The sequence below is a fragment of the Erpetoichthys calabaricus genome, chromosome 11 (genome assembly GCF_900747795.2).
Source record: "Erpetoichthys calabaricus chromosome 11, fErpCal1.3, whole genome shotgun sequence".
Classification (NCBI taxonomy): domain Eukaryota; kingdom Metazoa; phylum Chordata; class Cladistia; order Polypteriformes; family Polypteridae; genus Erpetoichthys; species Erpetoichthys calabaricus.
The window spans coordinates 114,114,978-114,132,250 of record NC_041404.2 but is presented as its reverse complement, the minus strand read 5'-3'; the positions used below and the strand labels follow the sequence as shown (position 1 = coordinate 114,132,250).

General features: G+C 43.7%; 1 protein-coding gene across 1 annotated transcript in view; it reads left to right on the top strand.

The window, feature by feature from the left end:
• Positions 1-306: 306 nt before the first annotated feature.
• The window catches only part of LOC127529677 (uncharacterized), a 1,084,638-nt gene continuing 1,067,671 nt past the window's right edge, over positions 307-17,273 (top strand). Inside the window, exon 1 of the mRNA XM_051934181.1 lies at positions 307-1,925. Within this exon, the coding sequence (XP_051790141.1) occupies positions 463-1,356 (894 nt within the window). The 5' untranslated portion in view covers positions 307-462 and the 3' untranslated portion in view covers positions 1,357-1,925. The remainder of the gene's footprint in view (positions 1,926-17,273) is intronic.

Genomic DNA, 17,273 nt, shown 5'->3' with positions numbered 1-17,273 from the left:
AATATGCGGACAACAATACAAATTTCCATACCGGATCGGTTGAGCCCCGGGTTAACAACGACCGCCACCAGTACTGTTAGCCAACAGGGTGCTGGCGGAAATTGGGCTACTGTTGGCCGAAGGAGAAGAAGAGGAGGAAGATGTGTCCGGAGGCAGGAGGAGAGGAGGAAAGTAAAGAGAGTGGAACTGAGGGTAGGAACTTTGAATGTTTTTCAGTATGACTGGTAAGGGGAGAGAGTTAACAGATATAATGGAGAGAAGGAAGGTTGATATATTGTGCATTCAAGAGAGGGGAGAAAGGCCAGGTGGATCAGAGGTGGATTCAAATTGTTCTATCATGGTGTGGATGGGAGGAGAAATGGGGTAGGAGTTATTCTGAAGGAACAGTATGTCAAGAGTGTTTTGGAGGTGAAAAAAGTGTCAGGCAGAGTAATGATTACGAAGCTGGAAATTTGAGGTGTGATGATAAATGTTGTTAGTGCATATGCACCTCAAGTTGGGTGTGCAATGGGTAAGAAAGAAGATTTTTGGAGTGAGTTGGGTGAAGTGATGAACAGTGTACCCAAGGGACAGAAAGTGGTGATTGGAGCAGATTTCAATGGACATGTAGGTGAAGGGAACAGAGGAGACGAGGAGGTGATGGGTAGGTATGGTGTCAAGGAGAGGAATGAAGAAGGTCAGAGGATAGTGGATTTTGCCAAAAGGATGGACATGGCTGTGATGAATACATATTTTAAGAAGAGGGAGGAACATAGGGTTATGTACAAGAGTGGAGGAAAATGCACACAGGTAGATTACATCCTATGCAGAAGAGTTGATCTGAAGGAGATTGAAGACTGCAAAGTGGTGGCAGGGGAAAGTATAGTTAAGCGGCATAGGATGGTGGTCTGTAGGATGACGTTGGAGATCAAAAAGAGGAAGAGAGTGAGGGCAGAGCCAAGGACCAAATGGTGGAAGTTGAAAAAGGAAAACTGCAAGGTTGAGTTTAGGGAGGAGGTGAGACAGGCACTGGGTGGCAGTAAAGAGTTACCAGACAGCTGGGAAACTACAGCAGATGTAGTAAGGGTGACAGCAAAAAGGGTGCTTGGCGTGACATCTGGAAAGAGGAAGGAGGAAAAGGAAACCTGGTGGTGGAATGAGGAAATACAGGAGAGTATACAGAGGAAGAGGATGGCAAAGAAGAAGTGGGATAGTCAGAGAGATGCAGAAAGTAGACAAGAGTACAAGGAGATAAGGCACAAGGTGAAGAGAGAGGTGGCGAAGGCTAAAGAAAAGGAGTTTGATGAGTTGTGTGAGAGGTTGGACACTAAGGAGGGAGAAAAGGACCTGTACCGATTGGCTGGACAGAGGGACTGAACTGGGAAAAATGTGCAGCAGGTTAGGGCGATAAAGGATAAAGATGGAAACATACTCACAAGCGAGGAGAGTGTGTTGAGCAGATGAAAAGAGTACTTTGAGAGGCTGATGAATGAAGAGAACAAGAGAGAGAAGAGGTTGGATAATGTGGAGATAGTGAATCAGGAAATGCAACGGATTAGCAAGGAGGAAGTAAGGACAGCTATGAAGAGGATGAAAAATGGAAAGGCCGATGGTCCAGATGACATACCTATGGAAGCATGGAGGTGTTTAGGAGATATGGCAGTGGAGTTTTTAACCAGATTGTTTAATAGAATCTTGGAAAGTGAGAGGATGCCTGAGGAGTGGAGAAGAAGTGTACTGGTGCCGACATTTAAGAATAAGGGGGATGTGCAGGACTGCAGAAACTACAGGGGAATAAAATTGATGAGCTACAGCATGAAGTTATGGGGAAGAGTAGTGGAAGCTAGGTTAAGAAGTGAGGTGGTGATTAGTGAGCAGCAGTATGGTTTCATGCCAAGAAAGAGCACCACAGATGCAATATTTGCTCTGAGGATGTTGATGGAGAGGTTTAGAGAAGGCCAGAAGGAGTGGCATTGTGTCTTTGTGGACATGGAGAAAGCATATGACAGGCAATGGTGATGGACAGGTTGACAGACGAGATTAAACAGGAGTCTCCGTGGACTATGATGTTTGCTGATGACATTGTGATCTATAGCGATAGTAGGGAGCAGGTTGAGGAGACCCTGGAGAGGTGGAGATATGCCCTAGAGAGGAGTGGAATGAAAGTCAGTAGGAACAAGACAGAATACATGTGTGTAAATGAGAGGGAGGTCAGTGGAATGGTGAGGATGCAGGGAGTAGAGTTGGCGAAGGTGGATGAGTTTAAATACTTGGGATCAGAGTGAAATTGGTGGAGAAGAGTGTCAGGAGTAATTTGTGACAGACAGGTATCAGCAAGAGTGAAAGGGAAGGTCTACAGGACAGTAGTGCGACCAGCTGTGTTATATGGGTTAGAGACGGTGGCACTGACCAGAAAGCAGGAGACAGAGCTGGAGGCAGCAGAGTTAAAGATGCTAAGATTCACACTGGGTGTGACGAGGATGGATAGGATTACGTTGCGTTAGATTGCGTTGGTTTGGACATGTGCAGAGGAGAGATACTAGGTATATTGGGAGAAGGATGCTAAGGATAGAGCTGCCAGGTAGGAGGAAAAGAGAAAGGCCTAAGTGAAGGTTTATGGATGTGGCAAGAGGTGACATGCAGGTGATGGGTGTAACAGAACAAGATGCAGAGGACAGAAAGATATGGAAGAAGATGATCCGCTGTGGCAACCCCTAATGGGAGCAGCTGAAAGAAGAAGAAGAAGGTGTTCTCAATGGCTTGAAGAGTGAGGAAGTTTATTTTTGGGATTCCAGTTTAAGCCACAGACGGATATATAAAAATACAATAAAAGTGCCTGTGGAAAGAAATAACTGAATTGCTGTGTGAGTCTCTTTGTTTCCTAACTCATTTGCAAACATAAAATAGATGTTTATGAAATATAGAAAATATGTTTAAATAGTATGTCTTGCCTATGTACCTCTTTATTAATAGTCAGAATAGGTGGACAAAATTAAATCATTTGTGTTTAGTCTTAAAGACAAGAAATACAAAGTACATCACAAGAGGGCAAGAACACCGGTTCATTATGTCCTTGAAAGTCGCACATTTCTACAGTATGTTCTTACTTAATATTTTTGAAAAGTAAATGCTGTCTCAATACTTTCCGTAATTTTTTATTCAATACCTTTCATCAATAAGTATCTTTTTTTTCAGTAAAAAGTATTAAAATGGGCAATGATCTAATTAAATTATATGAAATTTAACCAAGGTGTATAGGTCTTATAATGCATCATTCTTTTTTTTATTTCAGATGTGATTTAGTCAAAAGTTGTGAAACACCTACAGCAGAAATCTTCCCACATGATGGATGCAGCTCTTCTCCTACTGAAGAAGTCAACAGACTTTTTTCTAAAACAGTTTGCTGCACGTATCACCCTCACTTCATGAGCATTTAAATTTTGGGTGTTTCTCTGATTTTGTGTTATTGACACTTCAAACTCCTTTAAATGTCAGATGAATCCAATTTCCCGATAACATAAAGTTACTTGACATTGTAGCTGGTTCAGGATCTCAATGACCCTTGCTGGTGAGACCTGTTTCCTATCTTGCATCTTAAATGTACATCCCCATAATTTTTCTCCAGTGTTCTCAAACTGGATCTCACATTTTTTCTCAAATCCTCATCTGTTGGTGAAGAAAGATTCAATGATCTTGACTTTGCCAACGATGCTGTGATGTCGTGGAGTACATGGAGACTCTAATTAGGGCTCCTGAGAGACTGAGCGAGGAGTATGAGTGTCTGGGATTGCGACTGTCCTGAATAAAAACCTAGATCCAGGCCTTTAATTATCTCTTGGGCATAGCCGTCAGCTGTGTCTCTGTCTGTGGAGAGAGTGTTGACCTCGTCAAGAGGTTTACTTACGCCACAGTGACATTCAAGTCAGTAGACGGATTGGGAGAGCATGGGGAGTCATGAGGTTGCCGGAAAAGGGGTGTGTGGTGCTCCCAATATCTATGCAAAAAGTTGAAGGTTCAAGTCTTTAGAGTCCTGGTACTTCCTGTTTTGCTATATGGTTGTGAGAAATGAATGCTATCCAGTGACAGGAGATGATGACCGGATTCCTTCAGTGTCATGTCTCTTCTGAGAATCCTTGGATACCACTGGTTTGTCATTGTGATGAAAGAGCGGTTGCTCAGAGTCTCGAATGAGGCACATGACCTGCATCGTCGGGGAGCATCAGTTATGGCACTACAGCCATGTGGCTCAATTCCCCAAGGGTGATCCAGCTCGTAGCATCCTTGTTGCTGAGGACCCAAGTGGCTGGACCAGGCCAAGAGGACACCCACATAACACCTGGCTGCAGCAGAAAGATGGTCATTCCCAGAGGATGAGACTGGACTGCGTGTTTACCTGTTGAGGTTGCCAACTTGGATCCTAAGCTGTTTTGTCATGCGGCAACGTGTTGTACCAGTGCATGCTCCCCAAGATGATCTGATCTGTTTTTAAATTCTGCATGTATTTACTAGAAATAATGCTGCTGAATCAATTTTTGTTTATTAGGTATTCTTTTGAGAAATCTGGGAACCGGAATTAATCCCCCAATCAGCATTCTTTTCTCAAGACTAAACTACCTAAGCTAGCCAAAATAGCACATGGGATTCACAATAGATAGATACATAGATATTTGATTTGTTTACAGTATTTTACTGTTAAACACAATGCATTCTCAGAGTTATACATCTTTGTACTAAATTACCGCACTGGGGAAGAGGGAGGTAAATGCTATGTATCCTGAGAGGTTTAACTTTTAGCTTTAAAAATAAATGGGTTTGGAATGAAACCTGTTATAAACCCTATATCACAAAGGTAACCTTTTCTACACTTTGAGACAGCATCGCTTAACTTTTTTCTTATTATTGAATCTGGTTTGACAATCTTCCCCGAGGCACAGTTGTATTAAGTTGATGTAACTTAAATGAATACCCTTTCACTAGTGATGGGCATTTTGTTTGCCTTTACTGAGTCAATTATTTTGAACTATCTGTTTAAGTGAATCAATTATTTTGATTCATTGGATTCGTTTAGAGTCTGGCATATATGGGAAGTCTGGTAGAGGAGGGTTAGTTCCCTGTGATCATGTCATGATTGTATAATTTAATACTTCATGCATTATTTTGATATAAATAATATTGTTTATTAATATATAAATAATTAATTTTATGTATATAATTAATTATATGTAATTTACATATATAAATAATTATATATTTAATATGATAAGTTATATCACATTGTCCTGTTTCTGTACACAAAACAAGATAACACATTTAAGATGCATGATTAAAAAAAGACATTTCATGACAGACTCACAAGTGACTAAGAATTGTGCAACTCATAGTGACTCGTTTGTGAATCAAATGAATTAGAAACTTACACTGGTCCTCCGGTGGTGACTCATTTATAAATCAAATCAACGAGAATCATTAGGCTGATTCTCAGGTTCATTAATCAAATTAACCTTGGGTATGGACTCTTTCATGAATCAAATGAGTCGAGATGCATGATTCTGGCAGGTCTTGGGCATGCACCTTAAACAATGTGGTCATCTCAGGGAATACCGGGTCAAAAGTTCAACAAAAAATAGTGTGTACTGGTGCAATAACAAACAAAACAGATAGCAACTGGCATTCTAAACAACAGAAATACTGCCTCTATAGGTGTCTTGGATCACTTCAGATGGGGTATGAAGGAGCTCCATCTCTGCATGATTCTAGTCAGTAAATGACACCTCCTCCTGGGAAGCTGGGCTTTTATGGCAATGGCACCATATGGGGCGGAGTCAGTTGCCCTCACTAGGCAGTTTCTTGGTACTGTGGAGGCAAAAGAATACAACATACTTAGCAGCAGCACCTCCTCTCAGCCTGTGTTGGAATTACATACCTGGGAGGAACCTGGAGAGTGACCCCTTGATGTGCATGCATGACAACATCTACCAACAAAACACACGATGCTTCAAACATCAGGCAGAAAAGATAATGCATGCCCTTTAGCACTCCCATTGGGCTCCACTGCATCGATTTACTTGTTCTAATGAATCAGTTCAGATGATTCACTGGAAAGAGTCATTCAATAATTAATAATTATAAAAAAAATAATTAATTGTTCACAAGTTATTCTTCACTACTATTCACCCAAGATTGATTGTTTTTGAGTAATGTGCACCTCAGGAAAAATAGGTTTGCATCAGTTGCCATATACAGTAATATGCAATTTTTCAGTACCCTTTCTACATTTTCTGGTGTATTTTTCTTGAAATTGAATTCTTAATTATCATACAGATGAATGATTTCCATATGGAAATGCCCCCTTTGGGGTGCAAATGGTTTCTGGAGATCTCCATAACTTTGGTCAATGGGAAAGTAATACTAGGGTGTTGTACCGTGTTAGCCATTATGAATGTAGTGAAAAGTTAAGCAAAATGACACCTTTTATTGGCTAACTAAAAAGATTACAATATGCAAGCTTTCGAGGCAAGTCAGGCCCCTTCTTCAGGCAAGATGTAATACAGAAACTGGAGTTCCCTGTGTTTATATACACACTAGGACAAGAAACAACATTTGTAAATCTTTAAGTGAGAAATCTTAAATGTAAAAAATTAATAGACCAATTTAAGACTAAGGATTATTTAACAAGAGAGAAGAACAATGTATGGTCAAGATCTTTGAATAAGATAACTGTCCAACAAAGTCTTTTGAAGTTTCTTATAAGTATTTCCATACAATGTGGATCTGTAGTCAGTTTGTCTGTGTCAGTCTGAGAGTTGTAAACAATCCTCATACCAGGCCATAAAACTCTTGTCTCTATTCAAACCATGTTGTAATGTATTAAATTTTAGCCTGAGTTTAACTTCCCATTCTTTTCTCTCTTGCTGTGTTCTGAAGTTGCCCATAAGCACTGTGACTTTAAACTCCCTCTCACAGTGTCCATGGCTGTTGAAGTGGGCCGTTACAGGAACATCTGTGTTGACACGTTTAATGTAGAACCTGTGTAAATTCATTCTCTGCCGGGTTATTTTCGACAAACTGGCAACCCTGCTGTACATTATACATAACATATACATCCTTTTGCTCACAACAAAATGTGTAAAGATCTTCTGTGAAAGTGAGTAAAATAATGATTATAGTCTTGTTGTAAAATAAGTGTATATTTTGCTTTAGTTTTATATTAACATCTCTGATAAATATATATGTGTGTAATAGTTTAATCAAATATTAATTGTGACAGACTCTTGATTTTTATTGCATCCATTACTGGGAATAAAAATATCTAAAATTACTGCAAAATGTTTTACATTGAGTGACTCTTAAGTGTTTATTTTGCAGTAAATTACTGACAAAAGAGATGTTTACATTAGTGTACTGTGAACTATACAATAGTATACTGTACAGTGATTACAGTAAATTACTGTTATTTTCACAAACACTTTCTTACTGCAATATCTACAATACTTACTTGCAACTCTGCTGAAAGTAATTTTCTGTAATATTTATATTTGAATTTACAATGTTGGTATTACATCCATCCACATATCCATCCATCCATTGTCTCCCGCTTATCCGAGGTCGGGTCGCGGGGGCAGCAGCTTGAGCAGAGATGCCCAGACTTCCCTCTCCCCGGCCACTTCTTCTAGCTCTTCCGGGAGAATCCCAAGGCGTTCCCAGGCCAGTCGAGAGACATAGTCCTTCCAGCGTGTCCTGGGTCTTCCCCGGGGCCTCCTCCCGGTTGGACGTGCCCGGAACACCTCACCAGGGAGGCGTCCAGGAGGCATCCTGATCAGATGCCCGAGCCACCTCATCTGACTCCTCTCGATGCGGAGGAGCAGCGGCTCTACTCTGAGCCCCTCCCGGATGACTGAGCTTCTCACCCTATCTTTAAGGGAAAGCCCAGACACCCTGCGGAGGAAACTCATTTCAGCCGCTTGTATTCGCGATCTCGTTCTTTTCGGTCACTACCCATAGCTCATGACCATAGGTGAGGGTAGGAAACATAGATCGACTGGTAAATTGAGAGCTTCGCCTTGCGGCTCAGCTCCTTTTTCACCACGACAGACCGATGCAATGCCCGCATTACTGCAGATGCCGCACCGATCCGCCTGTCGATCTCACGCTCCATTCTTCCCTCACTCGTGAACAAGACCCCGAGATACTTGAACTCCTCCACTTGGGGGCAGGATCTCGCTACCAACCCTGAGAGGGCACTCCACCCTTTTCCGGCTGAGGACCATGGTCTCGGATTTGGAGGTGCTGATTCTCATCCCAGCCGCTTCACACTCGGCTGCGAACCGATCCAGAGAGAGCTGAAGATCACGGGCCTGATGAAGCAAACAGGACAACATCATCTGCAAAAAGCAGTGACCCAATCCTGAGCCCACCAAACTGGACCCCCCTCAACACCCTGGCTGCGCCTAGAAATTCTGTCCATAAAAGTTATGAACAGAATCGGTGACAAAGGGCAGCCCCTGGCGGAGTCCAACTCTCACTGGAAACGGGTTCGACTTACTGCCGGCAATGCGGACCAAGCTCTGGCACCGATCGTACAGGGACTGAACAGCCCTTATCAGGGGGGCCGGTACCCCATACTCTCGGGAGTACCCCCCACAGGATTTCCCCGAGGGACACGGTCGAATGCCTTTTCTAAGTCCACAAAACACATGTAGACTGGTTTGGGCAAACTCCCATGCACCCCTCCAGGACCCTGCTAAGGGTATAGAGCTGGTCCACTGTTCCGCGACCAGGACGAAAACCACACTGTTCCTCCTGAATCCGAGGCTCGACTATCCGACGGACCCTCCTCTCCAGGACCCCTGAATAGACTTTTCCAGGGAGGCTGCGGAGTGTGATCCCTCTGTAGTTGGAACACACCCTCTGATCCCCCTTCTTAAAGAGGGGGACCACCACCCCGCTCTGCCAATCCAGAGGCACTGTCCCTGATGTCCCATGCGATGTTGCAGTGGCATGTCAGCCAAGACAGTCCTACAACATCCAGAGCCTTGAGGAACTCCGGGCGTATCTCATCCACCCCCGGGGCCCTGCCACCAAGGAGTTTTTTGACCACCTCGGTGACCTCAGTCCCAGAGATGGGGGAGCCCACCTCTGAGTCCCCAGGCTCTGCTTCCTCATTGGAAGGCATGTTAATGGGATTGAGGAGGTCTTCGAAGTATTCCCCCCACCGACCCACAACGTCCCGAGTCGAGGTCAGCAGCGCACCATCCCCACCATATACAGTGTTGACACTGCACTGCTTCCCCTTCCTGAGACGCCGGATGGTGGACCAGAATCTCCTCGAAACCGTCCGAAAGTCATTCTCCATGGCCTCCCCAAACTCCTCCCACGCCCGAGTTTTTGCCTCAGCAACCACCAAAGCCGCATTCCGCTTGGCCTGCCGGTACCTATCAGCTGCCTCCGGGGTCCCACAGGACAAAAGGGTCCTGTAGGACTCCTTCTTCAGCTTGACGGCATCCTTCACCGCCGGTGTCCACCAGCGGGTTCGGGGATTGCCGCCACGACAGGCACCGACCACCTTACGGCCACAGCTCCGGTCAGCTGCCTCAACAATAGAGGCACGGAACATGGCCCATTCGGACTCAATGTCCCCCACCTCCCTCGGGATGTGGTCGAAGTTCTGCCGGAGGTGGGAGTTGAAGCTACTTCTGACAGGGGGCTCTGCCAGACGTTCCCAGCAGACCCTCACAACACGTTTGGGCCTACCACGCCTGACCGGCATCCTCCCCCACCATCGAAGCCAACTCACCACCAGGTGGTGATCAGTTGACAGCTCCGCCCCTCTCTTCACCCGAGTGTCCAAGACATGTGGCCGCAAGTCCGACGACACGACCACAAAGTCGATCATCGAACTGAGGCCTAGGGTGTCCTGGTGCCAAGCGCACATATGAACGCCCCTATGCTTGAACATGGTGTTCGTTATGGACAATCCGTGACGAGCACAGAAGTCCAATAACAAAACACCGCTCGGATTCAGATCAGGGGGGCCATTCCTCCCAATCACGCCCTTCCAGGTCTCACTGTCATTGCCCACGTGAGCATTGAAGTCTCCCAGCAGAACGAGGGAGTCCCCAGAAGGTATGCCCTCTAGCACCCCCTCCAGGGACTCCAAAAAGGGTGGGTACTCCGAACTGCTGTTCGGTGCATACGCACAAACAACAGTTAGGACCCGTCCCCCCACCCGAAGGCGAAGGGAGGCTACCCTCTCGTCCACCGGGGTAAACCCCAATGTACAGGCTCCAAGTTGGGGGGCAATAAGTATACCCACACCTGCTCGGCGCCTCTCACCGGGGGCAACTCCAGAGTGGTAGAGAGTCCAGCCCCTCTCAAGGAGATTGGTTCCAGAGTCCAAGCTGTGCGTCGAGGTGAGCCCGACTATATCTAGCCGGAACCTCTCAACTTCGCGCACTAGCTCAGGCTCCTTCCCCTTCAGAGAGGTGACATTCCACGTCCCAAGAGCCAGTTTCTGTAGCCGAGGATCGGACCGCCAAGGTCCCCGCCTTCGGCCACCACCCAACTCACACTGCACCCGACCTCCCTGGCCCCCTCCCATAGGTGGTGAGCCCCATGGGAAGGGGGACCCACGTTGCCTCTTCGGGCTGTGCCCGGCCGAGCCCCATGGGTGCAGGCCCGGCCACCAGGCGCTCGCCATCGAGCCCCACCTCCAGGTCTGGCTCCAGAGTGGGGCCCCGGTGACCCGCGTCCGGGCAAGGGAAAACGCCGTCCAAAATTGTTTTTCTTCATAGGAGGTTTGTTTAACCGCTCTTTGTCTCATCCCTCACCTAGGACCAGTTTGCCTTGGGTGGCCCTACCAGGGGCATAAAGCCCCGGACAACAGAGCTCCTAGGATCATTGGGACACGCAAACCCCTCCACCACGATAAGGTGACGGTTAAAGGAGGGGTCCATCCACATAGCAAAAGTAAATACAATTAACAGCACAATCCCCTTGGGATTTAATACAGTGTACCAAATATACAATACGTAACACCATCCCAACATTTTATACAGCTCTTGAGAATAACAATATATTGCATAAAGAAACTATCTGATGATGGGGAATTGCACTCATGCCCAGTAAGACTGTATGTTATGTAAGCCTTCATACTGTAAAGATAATTTTGAGAACAAGAAGAAACAGACATGAATTAGAGCCTGTGTTTAATGAGAGTGACTGCAATAGGAAAGAAACTCTTTAATCGTCTAGTAGTTCTTGCCTTCAGTGACCCGTAGAGTTCCTGTGATGGTAATAACTGAAAGAAGTAACTACCTGGGTGAGTGAAGTTTTTAATTATATTTCCAACATGTTTTCTGAGCCATGATGCATACACTTCCTCAGCAGAGTCCAGTTTCAGGCCCACAATACTTTCTGCTGACTGAATGACACACTGCAGTTTATGTTTAAGTGAGCAAATGCACTGCCACCCCAGACAGTTATGGAGGGAGTGACGATGTTTTCAGTGACTTGCTGATTCACTGAGTAAACATTTTACCAATGCATCTTTAGACTATTGTAAATGTATCATTTTCAGTGTCAGCAAGATGGAGACAGTTTGCAAAAAAGCTATCAATGTTGTATTCTTCATTTCTCTGTGAATATTTCAATTTTTATAGAGTCAGTAATGTTACATGTACAGAGTACAGTAAAATTCTTACTTGCATGTGCTAATCAACACTCAGCACTTTGCCACTCGTATCAATCATCACCATGAAGAATATGTATAACAACCTTACCTTGATACTTCTGTCTTCATTAACTTCAAAATGTTTGCCTTTCTTATCTGAAATAGCTACCTTACCATTAAGTTAGAATTATAATAGAAAGTGAAGTTAAAGTGAAAGTATTCATTCATGTTAGGTATTTCAAAGTTTTACTGTTACAGCATGGAAACATGTTGTATTGAACAGTTCTATTTGGATAGCACTGCATTCCTCTGTGTTACTAGTATAATGAAAACCAGTTTAAAAATTAAAAGATACTAAGGTATTGCTTGCTCTTTGTCTTTTAGGTGTTGAGGCATTTGCTGTGCCTCACCTGATGATTGACATAAAACATGTGTTATTATAGGTTACAACAGCGCAAGGCTGACTGACTTCCAATTTTCCACTAACACGGACATTGACAGCTTAGAGGACTAACGCCTTGCTTGTCCTTGTACTTCATCACAATTATTTTGCCTTTTTATCACCCTGTTACTGTTATACCATTGTGAAGCTTCATGTGACTGAATTCACCTGGCATATCATGGTGCTTTAGTCATACAATGCTGTGTTATGCATCACTTTCATTTTCCATGTCAATGTCTTATGACTAATTCACTTAGTAATCACTATAGCCTATAGGACTATAGCAATCGTTCAGTTTCAGTACATTATAAAACTGCCTTTATGACTTTCCATTTGACATTGTGTTTTTTTATGTTGGAAGCTCCCCTACTTTCATGAATATTGATGAGTTACCTTAAATTTACCATAAACTGGCAAAGCCTTAGAAATATTCGTGGTGTTTTTGCTGCATGATCTTGTTTCGTCCTAGATTGCAGCAGAATACTGTCCCAAGAGTTAATTGCAATTAACACAATAAGGAGTACCATTACACATCACCCAGAGCCTGATTCACATTTAACTGTAATTGTATAGAATTCTGAGCCCAAGTTATGCGTATGGTTAATACTAAGGAGGTTATAAAATGCCACTGTGCTATTTCCTAAGAAGGTGAGGGTATCATTCATTAATGACTACTGCCCTGATTGCAGTTTATGGACCTCCCTTCAGCATTTGACACTACTATGCTGAACCAACTCATGGTCAAACTTAGTAATTTGAGTCTGTGTATTTCTGTCTGTAACTGAGTGATGAGCTTCCTAAGTGGGGAGTCACAGGAGAATAGGATTGGAAATAAAACCTCTAAACAGTTCATCCTGAGCACTGGTACCCTGCAAGACTGCTCTCTGATCCCAGTGCTATACTTCCTGTGCGTGAAAAACTTCATATCATAACACAACAATAAGTGTGTCAAGCAATTTGTAGACAATGTTACAGTGGTTCGATGGAGCGGTTTCAACCATGAATGTGTGCCGCAGGATGAAATTGAGGAACTGCTTAAGTAATATTGGATCAACAACCTTGACCTACTGTAAATATCAGATAAACAAAAGAACTGCTAGTAGACTTCTGTAAAATACATACAGTCAGAAATTAATCCATAGTAATGGGACTAAGGTGGAAACAGTCAGTAGCTTATCTCTGATAACCTGAGCTAGACTATGAGCACTGATATATTTATCAAAAGAGCACAACAACATTTGCCTGGTCAAGTACTGGTGAATTTGTATCACTACATCATTGAAACTGTTTCACCTACAGAATCGATGTGTTGTACGGAAGCACTCTGTGGGGTTAAAGAAAGACATTGCAAAAGACTGTGAATCTGATGCTGACACTGAGGTCTCACTACAAGGTCTCACTATAATTGAACAGCTTTATACTTTCCCACTAACACTAGGTGACTGTTGGATAACATAATGGTAATTGCATGCGCGCATGGAAAGTGAGCGCATATGTGTTTGGGCATGTGTGAGAACAGTGTGCACTTTCGGTTGTTGTGATTTCGAGACTTAAAAAATAAAGAGCGTTCTAGCAAGTGAGAAACGGCGTACTTTGTAGACACAACAGTGACAACAAGCGACTGACAGCGTGGTTCCATGTTATTTTCATTTATAAGCTAGAAACTCCAAAGGGAAGTGTACCTGTTGTGACCTGTAGTGGGCAGAGCAGAGTCCCAGACCCCAGAAAAAAATGGACAAAAGATGTTCATAGGTTGAAAAGGTTTATTTCACAAAATACCTTCATGCAGTGTCAAAATCACACAAACACAAATTCTCCTCTTCTTTTTCTCCTTCCTTCAAATCTCCACTCCTTCACAGTCGAGTGCTGTCTTTCTCCTCTACTGACAAGAGCTTGTCTGTGTAGTGTGGAATGGCTGTTTTTATGTCGAAACTAGGAGTACCTAGGAAGCACTTCTGGGTCGGTGGAGCTGGCATGAAGCAAGGGAGGTCTCTCATGGTGCCACCTAAGGAACCCAACAAGGACTACAAATCCCAGGCAGTCCTGTGCTTATCCAAAGCAGAACAACAACTAGGAGATGAGGAAAACAGGTGTCTTTGGGAGGTAGCTTCCGTCTCTCCGCCCACTATTCCTGCCTCCCAATAGATGCAGGAAGTAGCACCCATCCAAGATGGGTGGCCCATCCATCTATGGTGTTGAGCCTACTCCTATATGGCCATCATGTCATACAAGGGGACATTGTGCAATGTGGAAGGGACACCTGCCCATTAATTATTTTATCCTTCCATAAAAGCCTCCTGGCTGTGAGGAAGAACATTGAACCCATGTCTCAGGACGTACTTCATTCCCTTACACTCATCATTCTTTGTGTTCCCCTGGCTAGTTAGGGGAGGGCCTATTGTCCCAGCTGGGATGCCACCACATCCATGACACTGTATATTGATCAAATCGATTACAAGTAATGAATGTAGCTGCGTCTTTCCCAGGTTCTCAAAATCAAGCAACTACTGAGTTGGCATGAGTCAAACACATAACAAAAGAAATTTCTCAGTCCAATAAAGTTAATTTTAAAAAGGTTTAGTGAAATTTCAAAGCAAAACGGTTCACACAAAAATAGAGGCAAAAATTATTACACAAAAAAGGAAAATATTTCTTCTACAAACTTAGCTTTTTCTTTTTAAACTTCACTTACTTTCTATACTTAAAGGTTGTGTTATTTCTTTGTGGTAAATTACATATGCTTCGCTTAATACATTCAGTACATTATATACGTACAGCACATTCAATATGGTCAATACGTTCAATGTGATACGTTACGGTTTGAAAACTGTTTGCCCTTCATGCCTTACCAACTGCAAGGCAGTTCGCAAACTGGGATTAGTCTAATATATAGGCAAACATTTTAACATAACTAAGAAAATACTTCTATCAATTTAACATAACCTTAATAAAGAACAAATGGCTCTTAAAATTGATATTTTCATAAATAACCACATATCTATCATAGACATTTGAAAAGTGGTATGTTCCAGGAATAGAAAAAGAAAAAAAAAATAAAGAACCAGAAGAATGAGAAGATCTTAATAGGACTTGTCAAGAAAGTGGAAGCTGACCGCGTCTGCTCCAAATAAGGCAAAGTGCCGGACCACATAGGAGATTAGTAAACAGAGAGCAGGGGCCACAACAGAGGCGGGACAGAGGGAGGCAACAGGCAGACATACAATATAAACAATCAATCAATAAATTAAACAGACAGTCATGACATCAGCTATATACAACAATCCACAGGTCTGAAAATATAAAAAGGCAATAATATAAAAGTTATTTACAAAAGTTATTTTACAGTCAGTGTGCTGATAATCTGCAGATGAAGAAATAAAATTAAAAGAATTAAAAATATTAAAAAGAAAATCAAAAAAACAAAAACAGAGAGGAGGAGGCTTATGTATAAAGATACAAACTGCCAGTCACTTGCAGAGATTGCAAAAAAATCTTAAAAATAAAAAATAGCTTAGAACAAAATCTTACAAACAAAAAACATCTTGGAAAAGGAAGGAGGCCTCACTGCAAATATACAAAGTGCTAGTCACACAAAGAAAGTTCAACAAAATTTTAAGCAGGCCTCCTCATAAACATTCAAAATCCCATTCCTAAGAATAAGTTCTCTATATTTAAAAACAAAACAAAAAAATATTATGGGCCAATTTGCAGATTAAAAAAAAAAAAGACTTTACTGTGCCAGCCACAGTGGAGAAAAAGGATTACCCCCAAAGCGGCTGTGGCCAAACTCTATAGTTTCTGGATGACAACAGTGCTGGCAGAAATGGGCCAGCTCCTTGAGAGGGATATCTCTGACACTGGAGCCCTAAGGTCCTTTCTCTGCCTCACTGGCCTTGGCCTTTCACATCTCCCTGTTTCCACTCAAATACACAAAAAACAGAGGTGTGCCATGAAGAGACTGTACAGAGGGTGGCTCTCCATGGTAACACCTGCCCCAAAGTGTCACATCAAATGCGACATGTCGAGCCACACCACAATCACATCGTGCCTGGCACCGGATTCATCAGTGGAGGTGGAGTGGGAGTTGTGGTTGGTTGGACACCTGGTAGCAGAAACTTGGAGCATGCCCACTGGTACTTTTAGGATCTGATGTGCTCCTCGAGCAGATATCTGCAGAGCCGGTTGACCCCATTGCCAAGCGTGAGCTCGAGCATCTGTCCAATGAACTTTTTGTCACAGGATAACCTGTATTTGGGAGAGGAGAGAGACCACCTGTCTGACCTGTAAGTCAGGATACCTGGAAGCCCATCCCAGCGGATAGGATCCAGTTGCTCCATCCTGGTCCATCCTGTGACCAGCCTGCCACTTTCTGCCTGCAGCGCCGGCACTCCAGGAACTTCATGGCCATGAAGTACCATCGGTCTGTGTATCTTCTGGCAGGAGAGGTTGTAGGCCCACATGCAGTACAGCAATGGTCAGAAGGTGCAGGTTGCTGAGGCCAGGATGATGGCACCAGAGGTGCAGGTTTTCGGTCAGCTCAGGATTTCCGTCCTTGCTCCTGGTAAAAAGGACTTGGCTTACCCACACCTATTGTTCTTTGGGTAGAAAGGTCCTCCATCCCCCAGGAGAAAGAAGCTGAAAAAGAGAGAGAAAGAGACAAAGAATCAGACAGAGCCCATTCTTTTCCAGGCAATGACATCTGAAAAAGCACAGCCTTTCGACTCACATCTCTCCTGGCTGCAGACAGCGTTTGCTTAGGCTACTGTGCCAGATCAGAGGTTGGTTGGGAGCACTGGAGTGGCGTGGGCCCTCCACTGATTGTAGACCAGGAGGCAGATGCTCAGAGGGAGAGCAAAGACGAACACAATCCATGAGATCATTGCAGGTCTGTAACCCTAACCCTAAGTAAAGCAAAGGTCCAGCCAGCCAGCACAGTTAACATGCATGCGTTTATGGACCATTGCGAGGTTCTGTGTTTGCTTCTGCAAAAAAATCTCTGGATTACAAAGCTCGACTAGTGTGCCACAATCTACTGTACAAGACTGGTGACAGATGCACACGCATGCATACACACAGTCTCACACCACCACAAAGTATTATGTCATATGGTGCCTGGTCAAAACAGTTAATTGTGCCAAACCACTATATGTGCTACTGGTGTTACTGTTGAAGCTGCTGCCATGA